We start from the raw sequence: 13,625 nt of genomic DNA, 5'->3' as shown, positions 1-13,625 counted from the left end.
TTTTTTTGCTCTGGAGCAGTCAGTAGTGTTCTGAAACAAATTTGTCAGTTGTTTTGTCCATAGTTTAAATAATTCTATAAAATATTTATCAACTAAGATTATTTTTTGTTTTAGGGGCGGACATTTATAATTTTCGCTTGCACCTTACTTGCACTATGTATAACAAATATACATTCTTCAGAAGAAGGAAAAGAGAGTGCAACGCCAGGTGAAATTGTGATTACTGATGAGAAATCGATGAAGACAATTGAAGTCAGGAACCCTTCTAATGCGACCTTACCGGAAAGTCCTACAGTGATACAACAGGGAAATAATGTATATATCAAACCAAAGTTTATTTTTGGTTCACCGTTTACTTCTTATAAACAAGGACGTAAATCTGATAAATGTTGCGAAAATATATCCGTCACAACGAAAGTTCCTGATAAAGAAACGGCTATAGTAGTTGGAACACCGCCAACACCGCAAGTGCCGACTGCAGTCATACCTCCTGTTATTATAACAACGACCATTGAAGACGACATTTCAATACCTCCTCCAAGATTCCCAATTCGACCGCAAACACCAATAGTTATACCCAATCCATGTCAAAATATACCTTGGGTAAAAGTACCAAATGTTAACATACCTATGCCCTGTCCGCCCTTTATAGTCCCTTTGTCTCCAAATCCACCACAATTACCAAGATTCCCGATAGTGCCGAACCCTATTCGTCCTGTGGTTATACCCAAACCACCGGAATTGCCACCGATGGTTTTACCTAAATTGCCGATTCAAGTTTTCATTAAGAATCCAGTAGATCCGAATCCCCCAGTCATTAGACCAATCTCTGACCAACCTTCTGTCGTCCCCCCTCCATGTCCACCAATGGTAAACTGTAATCCACCAAGACAGGCTCTACCTTCTATTTCGGATATGTTTGGTTCGATATTTGAAAAATTTAAGAACTCATTAGCTAATAGATTATTTTTATCTTCATTTTCTGCACCAGACGAAGAGGTGGCTCCTGATCTTGTATTTCCAACCAGATGCGCACAAGGTATTATAGCAGAACGTGTTGTCCCAAATATCGTTAAAAATGGTGAAGGCAAAGTAATATTGAATCCGATCTTCCCGTCCCAGTCTAGTTTCTATGAGAAGTAAATCGGTCAATTAGATGGGAAGCAAAGAGGTATACCAAATAATATGATTTAGTAAAATAAAATAGTGACTCTGAAAAAGTATTTTATTTATTTTGCGTTACATGCTCTTACATAGTATTATTATCATAAATCTCCAGAAACAAAATTCAGTTAACTATAATTATGATCACGTATTAATGTGAACTATCTTACGAAGGTCTTGGAGTAAAAGAGAGCAAGATAGGTTTATCTGGCTTATTAATAAGTAGAGTTCTAACGCCAAGTTCGTTGCCTAACCATTTAATGTCAAATTCACGTATCAACTGAAAAAATGAAAATTTCAATTAAGTTAAAAGTAGATATTATAAAGCAATTACATATTAAATAAAAAGTACTACCATTTTATAGGATAAAACTCAATCACAATTTAAGATAGCGAAAAAATTCTCTGGGGGGTTACTACCATCTCTTAAAACAATATTATTTTAATCATACTTTTACTTTTTTTGCAGGAAATTTAACTTTTTAAGCAATATATGACAATTTCAATTTGTTTTATACATTGGATATAAAGCGAAAAATTAATAAGGGTTTAAGTTTTTTCAACTGTGTATGACGGAATATTTTACTATTTTAAGGAGGAAATAAAACTTTCCAGAACTATGATGGTTTTTAAAGACGGTGGTAGGCCCCTTGGTGACTGGATATGATAAGTGTATTATTAAAGTAATCTCTAAACACAATCTGCTTTAACTTTACTTCTGAACAAAAAGTGACAAGTATTCAGTAAGTCACAATGAAAAATATATATCCAGCCAACTATATTATTCAAAAGAAAAATCAAGATATACGATTCTCTTACCCGAATTAAAGTTATGCACATATTTTGTTCAGCTATTCTCCGAGCTATACACGACCGTGGACCAAATCCAAAGGGCAAACTTAGAAACGGATGTATGATCTCGTATTCTGCAGACCCTCGGATCCAACGTTCCGGCTTGAATCGTAAGGGATCTTTGACATACTGTGGTATCCGAGACGCTATCATGTTCTGCGTTACTATTACTGTCTGAAAATGTTATATTTTGTACTTAGTCTGAATTACACGTAAGCTATTTGAAAGATAAAAAGCATTTGAAGGACTAATTTAGTACCTACCTGCAAAGGTAGGTATTTTACACTTAACATATTTTTCATTTTGTCACAACAAATAATGAACTTAACAAAAGAATTACCGTACTTATTACTAATTAACAGTAGGTACTTACATCTTTCGGAATCGAATATCCTTTCAACACAATATCGTTTTGTAACACCCGACCAATACCCACAGAGACTGGGTTAAGTCGGAGGCTCTCTTTAATACAGCTCCTAACATAAACAGCTTTAGATAACACTTCAGCTGTGATTCCACTATTCTTTGACGGAAGTAATTCCTTAACTTCATCAAATAGTTTTTTCTGGCACTCTGGATTTCGTGCTAAATGATACAGTGCAAAACTAGTTGCGTAAGCCGTCTAAAAAAGGTATATAATTATTCTTCAACTAAAAAGTTAAAAAGCAAATTAGTTTTATTAATAATACTAACGGTATCAATAGCAGCCATTAATATATCAACCATCATTCCTCTAATATCTTTCAAATCTAAATTAGGTTGTTGTAGAAAGAAACTTAAAAGGGACTTATCATTTTCTTCTTGACCCGTTTCATAGAAGTTACTTTTTTTCAACAAAATCTCCGAAGATACTCTGCAAAGAGATTCAATTTGGAATTAATAGACTTATTACTATAGAAAATATTGAACATATACCTAAAATAGTATATTTCACTCAATAATCTACTAAAGTTTAAACTCACCTTACCCACCAGAGTTTTTCTGTTACATTCAAACTATCTGTTACTGTCGTCTCAATATTTTTTTTCGCAACGCCAACTGGTACTTACCTTTCGAGATATTCTTGAGAAGAAGCTAGTTTTCTATACAACGGTGTTTTAATGTACCTCCAAAGTACACCTTTGTCTAGTTTCATGACGCCGCTGTTAGAGCCAAAGGCCGCAGCAATAATTTTACTACTTCGTGATTTTGGATTTTGTTCGTTTGCGGTAAAACTCTGAAATCGCTCATTAAAAGCTATTTTGCCTATCACTGAAAAGAAGTTAATACAATTTAAATAGGCGAAACGCATGCGAAATATAAAAATTAATGAAATAATATCAAGAAAAAAATTTAATAAATATATCAAACGAGTGTTCGCTTACTGATAAAAATTAAATCAATTGACAAACAAAAAATTCGAACTGTTTTGTTTTTGGGTTATAAACAAACGTCTTTGGGGTCTAAACAAAACTGTCATCAATACTTACCTTCTAAGTTTAATCTGTTCAAATATGGTAGAAAGTCTTTTTTATGCGACAAATTAGATGCTTTAATCCATTGTACAAATTCATTCACGACTACATCTGTGCTCTCTACATGTTCCTTTGCATTTTGGGGACCGGAAAAATTCTTTTGAAATGTGCTTCTAAGTTTCCACCAGTCAGGACCGTTTCTGAAATAAAATAATCATGTAAACTTACGTTTATTCACAGTTAAAAATTCACAAGTACCTAGAATTTGTATTATTAGGTATAAGTACTTAAGCAACAGGGGTTTTCAATCGTCCAAGTGCGAGTCGGACTCACACCACTGAGATAATGTATACCGACCCGCACTTATTCAGATACATTTTAAATTTTTATATTCGAACCAACTCCAAAGTAAAGGTTCTTCCAGATTAATGAAACGGCAGTATTAGAAAATTAATAAGTAATTATTATATTATTACGTGGAAAGGAGTCCACCAGTGTTATAAACATCCGGTTTACTGAGACGATAGTGTAACATCGCCAGATGACTTCTTCTTGCTGGATAGCGATCATTTTGTCGCAACACGACTTCTATCAGCTCAGGTTCATACACATGAAGCAATCTCACTATTGGCATTTCCCTTACAAGACCTCCATAACGTCGCCAATTCAACCAGGCATTTTTGTCCAAAGTTTCAGCGTCATAGTCCCCTACAAAGACATGAGGTATTTTTAAAACAATGTTTTTGTGATTTATTTAGGCCTTAGAAGCTTCATTTATGAGTAGGTATATAAGTAGTGTATGAGTAGGTGATATTGATCATCGTCTGTCTCACGAAGATAACAGTAAGTTTATTAAATTGGAAGGACAAACGAATATCCTAATAGTAAGCTTAGTAGCAAGCAACTCTAGACTCATAGCTAAACCAACTGGCTAACTGAAGTTACCAATAGGTATGTTGCTACCTTAACTTTAATAATTAAGATTTCTCGTGGATCTAAGGAATATGTTGACTTTATTATCTTTAATACTTTATACTGCTGTTAATTAATGATAAATATACCTAGGTAAATCGTGAAACCTAAGCTATAGAACTACAAGGAGTTTTACAATTTCCAAAATGTTACAAGTGAAACTTTTAACTATTTAGGTGTCAAATATATAATAAACACTTACCTATCAAAGGCCAATATTTATACAAAGTTCCAATAACGGGATAACACTTGGGGCCGGGAATCTCGTTAAAATTCAGCGGTTCATTTATATCTGGGTTTTGAGATGTACTTTTATTGACACAATAAATCAAGTTAACGTCTTGATAAACAAATATTCGTGGTATGTTGTTTATTAATTTACCTATGTTCCTTAACTTAAACATATCTTAGAAGATGTGAGATAGGTAGTACGATGCGTGTGGATAGCAACGCAATACTGAGCTTCATATTACAAAACACCTACTGTCGTTGAAATCAGATGCAAATAAAGAAACGAAGTAGAAAAAATTGCTAAGCTCCGGGCGACCACTGCATATGATCAATATATAATTTTAGAATGTCGAGTTTTACATACATACCTAGATTTTAAACCGATAGGTTTTTATTTTATTTTGATTCTGTTGATACACATTCACAAAAACATGTTGTTCAGGTAAAGACGGAGTAAAGAAATTGATTATTCACCGTCGTGTATCTCGCTTATCTAGTCTCGTTTACATACGAAGAAGTCACTCAAGTTTCTATCTGATGGTCTATCACTCAGTCATGTTTTACTAAAATGACCCTCCATTATGAGCACGATCTAACTGAAACTGAACTAAAATTGAAACAATCTGAAAAAATAAAACTAGAACTAGACACTTAATAAATATTTTAACTATGTATTTGAGAGTAAGACTGAATGATTGTAATAGATGAATGCAATAGAGCAACGCCGTTTGTCCACCGCCTCCGTTACCGAGCCGATACCGATATAATTAATGACAGCGCCGAAGTAGCGTTCATACATTTACTATAGCCGCTTGTCCACCACACATCCGTCACCCGAACACAGTCTTCCCAGCCGCCGATATTTCCAGTAGATCGGCGTGACCGCTATATACCGTTTTAGATCGGAACCGAGATTTTGATCGAACAAAATAAACCGACGATATCGGTCGCGGTGGACAAACTATGGCCGTCACGACATATTAAAATCAACCCGAAATAATCTCGTTCTCGGTATCGGCTCGGTGACGGTGCGGTGGACAAACGACCTAAGTACCTATATAGGTAAGTTGGTAAGCAGCCAATACCCACATACATTTTTTTATTCGTTAGTCGCAATAAATCGCAAAGTAAGTTTATCCATTTTTCAAAAGCTCCTCTGCGAAATAAGTAAATCAAGCATCCATTAGATGTAACATAATGGCAGAACTCATCGCTAGAATAGGAGCGCCTTTGCGACTTATTCTTCATCTCATTGCTCACTCTATAGCTGTTATGTGGATGGTACTAGATAGCTAACCCCCAACTTGCAACGACTTATTTATATAAAAATTGTATATTATGAGCACTTTAAAAATATAAATATACGCTTTTTAATTTCAAGTAGATGTTTAAATTGCAAAAACATAATAAAAATTCGGGTAACCTGAACTCTAAACACCCCATCAAAAATAATTATTTTTTTCTATTTGTGAATATACATATTCACAAAATATATAATACATAATTTTTGTGAATTACAATAAAAATAAAAAAAAAAACAATTTAAGTAACCAAACAATAAAATCTTTATTATAACAGTAATAAAAGGTATCATAAAATGGCACTTCATTTTAACAAAATAAAAATAAACAAAGCAATTATATACAATTAAATATTAATATAAATATTATAATTAAGATAACTTTCTTAAGCTTTTAACCTAAGTTTCATAAGTTTTGTTGGTATCTTCGCTTTTGCTACGTCACTTATCAAGCTCTCACCGAGTGGACTAACTGCCTTTATATCCAAGCTGCTTAAGTCATTTACTATATCTATGTCTCTATTCCATTTTTCTAAGCCATTCCATGCTATCATAGCTCCATTATCAGTACATAACTTAGGTGATGGTCTATATATTTTATAGTCAAACTCGTTGCATAACATTGTCATAATGTTGAATATATAGTTATTGCAGGCCACTCCTCCAGATACAATGAGTTGCTTATTATCCTCTGGTATTAAATCATTCTGTTGACAAAACTCAAACGCTCTCTGTGTTCTGTGAACTAAATGTCGACAAACAGTCATTAATAGAGCTGCACACAAATCATTCACTTCTGGTATTAATTTATCAGCCGTTATGTTATGTTCTCTCTCTTTTCTGAAAAGTTGATATAACGCTGATGATTTTATTCCACTAAAACTAAAGTTACAGTCTCTAAACTCTGTTAAGGGCAAAGGGAGTTGAAACATATGAGGATTTGTTGCCTTAGAAGCTGCAATCTCAATAGCTTGGCCACCACACATTTGAGAATATTCTGGCACATTCCTCAACTTCAATCTCCTTGCAACTTTATCAAAGATCTCACCCGGAGCATTGTCAATGCTTTCTCCCAATAACAAAAATTTATTAACATCTTTCACTACAGCCAATAAACAGTGTCCCCCAGATATTAGTAATGTTAAATATGGAAATGATATTTGATGTTGCATTCTTACTACTAACGCATGAGCTTCCATGTGATGAATGGGAATAATTGGTATATTGTGAGTTCTAGCTAAATGCTTTGCATACTTCATGCCAATAGCTAAACTAAGAGGAAGACCAGGTTCTAGTGTAACCGCTATTGCTGCTATATCTTTAAATGTTAATTTAGCATCCTTTAAAGTTTCATCAATCGTTGGTTCGATGTATTTTCGGTGCAAGTCTTGAGCTACATCCGGAATTATACCACCGTTTCTGAGATGCATTAAGTTTTGAGAATGTAATCGTTCGCCTAGCAAGACACCCTTATTATTTATAATTGCACATCCTGTGTCATCGCATGATGTTTCTATACCAAGTATGTTAAAAGTTTTCAGGTTTCTTTTGCATACATAGGGAACATTTCTTGTCAATAAATCTTTAGAATACCTCACCAACTTAGTATCAAAAAGTAATCTTATTGTATTTATCATATTAACCACAAAGTGCAACACTTTTTAATTTAATGACATAATATAATTATAGACATTATTATTTATAACTACCCATTTAACTACCGGTATTTATTTATATTATAACCTCTGCCCTTCGGCTCTCTATCTAAAGTCTTGTCAAAAATGTCAAAAATTATGGTGAGGCTGTAAGGTTATGTTAGTGATGTTATAAAATAATCGATTGCTTTTGAAGAAAGAAAAATCGAGAAGACATTGTAATGGTCATTATAATGTTGCTAGGTTATCAAAAGTACCTAAGCACGAGAAAAATTAAAAAAAATGCATTACAAGAGAAATGTTTCATAAGCTAACTACAAGTGACTGTATCCGAAAACCATATTTGTGTTTCTTCGTTATCCATAGACTATACTCACAGAGTATATAATATAGAACATTATTTATCTGTGCATGCATTCACGCAGTCATGCATTGTGCTGTTCTGTAGCTGTATTTGTTGCACTTGCTTGATTGATAAATATCTATCATGGTTGTTAAAAAATTATAGTATAAATAGCGTCACACATCTTACCAGTTGCCAAATAATGTGTAACGTAACCTTAAAGTGTACTAATTAATTCAACACTACAACAAGTAAGTGTTTGGTCGAGAAGAATGGAAATTTTAGAAAGAATCTATCAAAATGTTAAGCAACAGATTTCTACTTTACCGGCATCGGTGCCGAAAACTTACGATTATTTAAATAAAACTGTTAGTAAAGTTAAATTACCACCTTTCACGAAAGAAAATGTTTTATATTATTATATCCCTATGCAAGGCCTTGTTAGTTACACAACTTTATCTGTGAGTGTGATGAATCCACATCTGATGATCAGGTAAGAATACCATCAAATTTCACACCTTATGGAATAATAACACTTTTAAACCATGCAAGTGATGCTAATAAAAGTGTGTTAAAATATGAAATTGAAATTTTACCAAAATGGCTTTCTGTTGCTTGTGAAGTTGTGATGATTGCTTTCAGTCTATATCCTACTTAGTATTCATATAATATATAATAATTATAATTTCAACTTACAAAAAGTGTAATAAGGTATCACAAAATTTTATTATAGATAGTTTATACATTGTCTTGTTTCAGATTGTTTCCAAAACGTGATATTACTGATGTTTTATTCCTGACTGCTGGAGGAGGCGCTGGTTTATGGTTGTGGGCCCGTCCTCACATCGCAGCGGCTGCTCCCGCCAGACGATTCTCTTGGGCCTTCTTAGGCGGCTGTTTATGGCCTCTGGGATCCATTTTTATGTGGGCAATACTCAGAAGTTCGGTTGGACAACGACCAGTGATTGGCACAATATTAGGTGTGACAACAGGAGCTATGTTGACTAACATTGCTTTGGACTACTTCAATTATGTCGAGCTTATGTTTTGCGGAGAGGTCCGCCTACCTGAAGACACCTACAGCCCAAACAGTGACGATGAAAGATATGATATTGATATCTAAAATGAGATGACACCAGCAATCTCCACTCGCTTCATAAGCATTGTATAAATGTAACATTTATTCACCATTTTTAAAATAGTTACTTCATTTATTTTCGTATAAGCACATGTATTGTTATTTAAATGTAGTTTAGAGTTAGGAAAATATTAAGCTTAATTTATTGCTTATTTATGCAACTTGGATGGTATTGTTCTACTTATTGTCTAGTCTTTAATAAAGGATTATTTGGTTATAATAAACTTCCTTTAATCCTTTTTCAGCATTCTCATTGTTCTTATTATGAAATTGTTCTGAACTTATGTTAATGTATGTTATTTATTTTTCGGACATCTTAATTTTTGGGCTTGGGTTGTGAAATCAATTATTGATATTGCACATTACAATAGTAAAATATATTATAAATATTATATTGATAATTCTTTTTATTTATTTTATATCATGTTAAATTAATTTAAATGACTGATGCAGCACATATCATGTCTTTCCATTCTATAAGTACCATGAGGTTCCTATCTAAGTTTATGAAACTATCCATGAAAACTTGCATTGATTCTATATATATTAGAAATATGTAATTGGAAAACCACTGAATGCCACTTTTGAAGTATCTTCCATAAATATAAACCAATACATGACAATGTGCAAATATGTTAATTAGTTCATGCTGCATAAAAGTCGAGTGGTCAGTCAGAAATCAGTCCCTCTGAGACTATGTGAAATATTAATACTATAACATCAAATATCCTCATTTACCAATCGCACAATTTTGGCAGAAAATTTACTTCTTATGGAAAAGAAGAATAGATATATTTAAATAGAAGAATTGGTACATCTCATCGTAACTTTTACATTCACACCCTTCTAATGTAAACATTGTAACCACTGACGTATTTTACCACAGTAACAATTTCCATAAAGAAGAAACTGAAGTGGAAGGAAAAAGTAATTTAAAAGAGGAATTACATTTGCTTCATTTTATTTTAAATTTGTGTACAAAGTGAAAATGAATGACACTTTATTATTAGTTATTCTGTGGGGGCTTGGACCATTCAACATTCAAGATCAAGTGGTCATAACCATGTCCATTGAGGGTTTGGATAGCTTTAGCTGCGTCAGCCCGGAACTTGAAATGAACATAAGCAAATCCTTTGCAGTGGCCGGTGCTCTGAAACAAAATAACTTTTAAGCAATTTCGAAATACTTAATATTAAGATATGTAATTTTGTTCTTTCCCTAACCTTAATACATCACAATAATTTAAATAAATTAATTATTTGTTCATCTAAGGGATTTTTAAACTAACAACAAAAAAAAACTAGAATGAACAAAATGCATGCAATGAAGTTACTACATTCAGAAATTTACGTCATGTTTACTTGACATTATACAAAACAACATGAATACCTTCTCCTTAGCGAGGTATAGCTTCTGTACGGGCCCGAAGCCCTTGACAAGGTCTTCAAGATCAGCCTCGACAGCAAAGTTGCTCAGGTTGGAGATACGGATGGCAGCAATGTCGTCGCGACGGGCGCCCGGCGGCTCGCGGCCGGTACCACGCCCAGCGCCGCCTTCGCGCAAATATGGCGCCACGTACTTGTTAGTGGGCGCTGTCTTAGCATCTGGAAAAGATTCAACACGACATCACTAACCTTTCCATAATGAATAAATAATACACAGAAAAGGGATGTAGACAATTTATTGGTAAAAATCTCATAGATCTCCATGTAAAGTCTACCGACCACTTGGTCAGTGCGGGGGAATATGGCCTAAAACCTTTACAATAAGAGAAGGAGGTCCATACCTGTAAAGGGGCTGATGCCGAAATAGACAATTCAAAGTGCAAGATTCACTAAGGTTCTGTACATTTTTACAAAATTATGTAAACCATTTTGCAATGTTTGTTTATTTAATTGAAATATTTACACTTACTAATTCTACAGAAATTACAGTTATTCAATCATGTTTTTCCTTTAAAATATTACATTACATCATCACATCACATAAATATAACAAAACAAAATAAACTAGAATGGAATGAATAACAAAGTACCTGCAGCCTTAGCAGCTTCACTGGCCTTGGCTTGTGCCAGTTGGGTGTGCTTGAAGGGACAACTCAGAGTCCAGTGGTCACCTTGGCAAGTACGGCACTTGTAGATCACACTGCTGGTTTGAGGCTAGTCGGAGATAAACACAAATGGTAATTATGGCATACTTCATACTGACGTAAAAGGAAAGGTTTTCAATTCAGTGTATACTTATGGATATTAAGATATTTTTCTACGGTAAAATGAGGGATGTCCGAAACCAGGTTTCCTTTCTGGGACAGGCAAAATAACTCATAGCACAGGAACGGGTCTCATAAAATATAATACAGTAATATTCTTGGACACCTTTTACTCTAGAGATGTAATCCTTAAGTAGTCCTCAGCAGCAAAAAGTGGTCCATCAAGTTATTAATGAATTACTTGTACTACCTAATTTAATACTATTTGTTTATATAGTATAGGATTAGCAAACAAGTATACAGTCTACCTACTGGTAAGTAGCTACTACCATCCATAAGATAAGATTCCTACCTGAAATTGGCCACAAATGTGCCTACCCGACGACTCACCTGAAATGTCTTGGAAAAGTATGTTTCCTTTAACACTGCTATTGGGCAGATATAGATGTGACAGTGGTGCTAACAACTCAAAGCACAGAAAGTTCTAACACAAAAAGGGTTAAATAAATGATTTGTGCTGAAAAATTGTTAAAAAAAATCCTAATCTGAACTGAGTTTTGTTAAAGCTTCTTATCTGAAGTGTTTTTAGTATTTGAATTTTTATAGTTCACCTTAAGACCATCAAGCTCTCCATCATCAGGACGCTGGCTCTCCTCTTTGCTGGTGATGAACTGCATGTAAACATCTTCAGAAACATTAGTTGTGGCAGGGTTGGGACCTGGTTTGTCATTGGCAGAATCACCAAATTTACTCCAAGTCTTACGCTTTGCAATGCTCTGAAAGATACAGAGAAAAAACATATTAAATGCACTGTTACTTTGGTTTTAGTATGGAATACTTGCTTTGTACTTGTTTCTTGTATCGCAATTGACATAAAAGTACTATAATGAATAAACAACAATATGGCAATGACAAAAGTAGTTTTATTTTGTACAAATAAGCTTTTGGGAAAGACCATATATTAAATTCATGAAAATATTTACATATATTATGTATTGACGACAATGATAAATGACAAAAATAAGTACAAATAAAAAAAATAAGCAAAATTAAACAATAAATTGATTAATTTCAAATGTTAATGTTTTTTTCATAATATCATTATAGTATTTTGTTTGTTTAACAAAAATTAATAAGTAATAAGTTGATCTTCATATTGATAAATTAGTTTCATTAACACATCTATCTTGTGAAGTACAAATCTACAGTCCTTTATTTAAAAATACATTACCTTTGAGACAACACGTTTTTCAATTTTGTAAGTTCTTACAATCTTGACTTTTTTATTGTCATTGTCATATTTATATTCCGTAACAATCTTCAATCCATTCTCCACTACTTCAGAGGGTGGCGGCAGAGCTCCCTGATCTATTTCAACCTCGTCAGCCCATGAGGACTGTATTTCATCAGCTACTGGCATCTATAAAAGTACACATTGTGTATAGTGGATGATTAAATAAAAAAAAAACTTTTTATAGTTGATATACCGAAGGACTATAAATAGTAAAATAATTTTAACACAATCTATATCTAATGCAACTACTTTTTATTCTAATTATTTGCCACATAACATGATTTTGCAATGCAAAGAAGACACTTGAACAACATGTTTTCGTCATACTAAAATGTCGTATAAATGACATATTAAATTATACATTTTCGCGTGACTTCTGCACCAGTTCCTGAAACTATACTATGCATTGTAACAGTGTAAATATAATTCATCCTCTCATTACAATAACCTCACTTACCTTTGACTGCTCAAAACTTCTATTAGCACAACGTAACTATGCGAAAAGTTGTAGTTGAAAGTGTGTGTTACAGTTAACGATAGCTTAATATTATTACACAAAATAACAAATATAATTTGGGGAATATGTGGATTACTGAATGACTCGCTCGCACACCACCCAACATAAAGGTGTCAATCAAAACTCAAAATATTCAAAAGTCAAAAATGTGGCAAAGAAATGAAGTGTCGTTTGGTGTGTTACCAACTACAACATTAATCTATGGCCTTGTTAAGGGTTCATTACACGAGCTCCTTTATATAAATAATAACAACAGTATACTTGGGCTCTTATACCCACAAAATAAGAGACTACGCGATAAATATGACAATAATAAAATGATTGATTGAAGAATAAATATTTTTAAAATATAAATACATTTTGCGTTGCTTACACTATAATTTGTTGTAGGAGATTAAGCTTTGGGTTTTTATATTCAAATATCGGTTTACTATAATGTGTTGTCACCATTGTGAGTGTTAGTACATATTATGGCAAATTGGGAACAACAAACACG

The 13,625-nt window shown here is 33.4% G+C and overlaps 4 protein-coding genes across 4 annotated transcripts; 1 reads left to right on the top strand and 3 right to left on the bottom strand.

The window, feature by feature from the left end:
- Nucleotides 1-1,211: 1,211 nt before the first annotated feature.
- On the bottom strand, nucleotides 1,212-5,248 carry dib (Cytochrome P450 302a1, mitochondrial). The gene is made up of 8 exons (XM_073084387.1): nucleotides 4,645-5,248; nucleotides 3,947-4,178; nucleotides 3,486-3,670; nucleotides 3,066-3,267; nucleotides 2,710-2,869; nucleotides 2,390-2,638; nucleotides 1,984-2,190; nucleotides 1,212-1,444 (listed from the first exon to the last, which is right to left on the bottom strand). Exons 1-8 carry the CDS (start codon nucleotides 4,844-4,846, stop codon nucleotides 1,331-1,333), a joined length of 1,551 nt encoding a protein of 516 aa, XP_072940488.1. The 5' UTR covers nucleotides 4,847-5,248; the 3' UTR covers nucleotides 1,212-1,330.
- Nucleotides 5,249-6,220: 972 nt separating this feature from the next.
- Nucleotides 6,221-7,711, bottom strand: LOC140750915 (tRNA N6-adenosine threonylcarbamoyltransferase, mitochondrial). Its single transcript, XM_073084658.1, has one exon. The coding sequence runs from the start codon at nucleotides 7,608-7,610 to the stop codon at nucleotides 6,360-6,362; it is 1,251 nt and encodes a 416-aa protein (XP_072940759.1). The 5' UTR covers nucleotides 7,611-7,711; the 3' UTR covers nucleotides 6,221-6,359.
- Nucleotides 7,712-8,034: 323 nt separating this feature from the next.
- On the top strand, nucleotides 8,035-9,348 carry LOC140750697 (uncharacterized). The gene is made up of 2 exons (XM_073084390.1): nucleotides 8,035-8,464; nucleotides 8,731-9,348. The coding sequence occupies exons 1-2, from the start codon at nucleotides 8,244-8,246 to the stop codon at nucleotides 9,092-9,094; spliced, it is 585 nt and encodes a 194-aa protein (XP_072940491.1). The 5' UTR covers nucleotides 8,035-8,243; the 3' UTR covers nucleotides 9,095-9,348.
- A 705-nt stretch (nucleotides 9,349-10,053) lies between these two features.
- Nucleotides 10,054-13,277, bottom strand: eIF3g1 (eukaryotic translation initiation factor 3 subunit g1). The gene is made up of 6 exons (XM_073084389.1): nucleotides 13,070-13,277; nucleotides 12,550-12,738; nucleotides 11,930-12,094; nucleotides 11,145-11,268; nucleotides 10,499-10,713; nucleotides 10,054-10,259 (listed from the first exon to the last, which is right to left on the bottom strand). The coding sequence occupies exons 2-6, from the start codon at nucleotides 12,736-12,738 to the stop codon at nucleotides 10,116-10,118; spliced, it is 837 nt and encodes a 278-aa protein (XP_072940490.1). The 5' UTR covers nucleotides 13,070-13,277; the 3' UTR covers nucleotides 10,054-10,115.
- Between the last annotated feature and the right edge of the window lie 348 nt (nucleotides 13,278-13,625).

Source organism: Epargyreus clarus, unplaced genomic scaffold, assembly GCF_041222505.1.
Source record: "Epargyreus clarus isolate Ecla_fem2 unplaced genomic scaffold, WU_Ecla_fem_2.2 ptg000021l, whole genome shotgun sequence".
NCBI lineage: Eukaryota > Metazoa > Arthropoda > Insecta > Lepidoptera > Hesperiidae > Epargyreus > Epargyreus clarus.
This window is presented reverse-complemented; position numbering and strand designations above follow the sequence as displayed.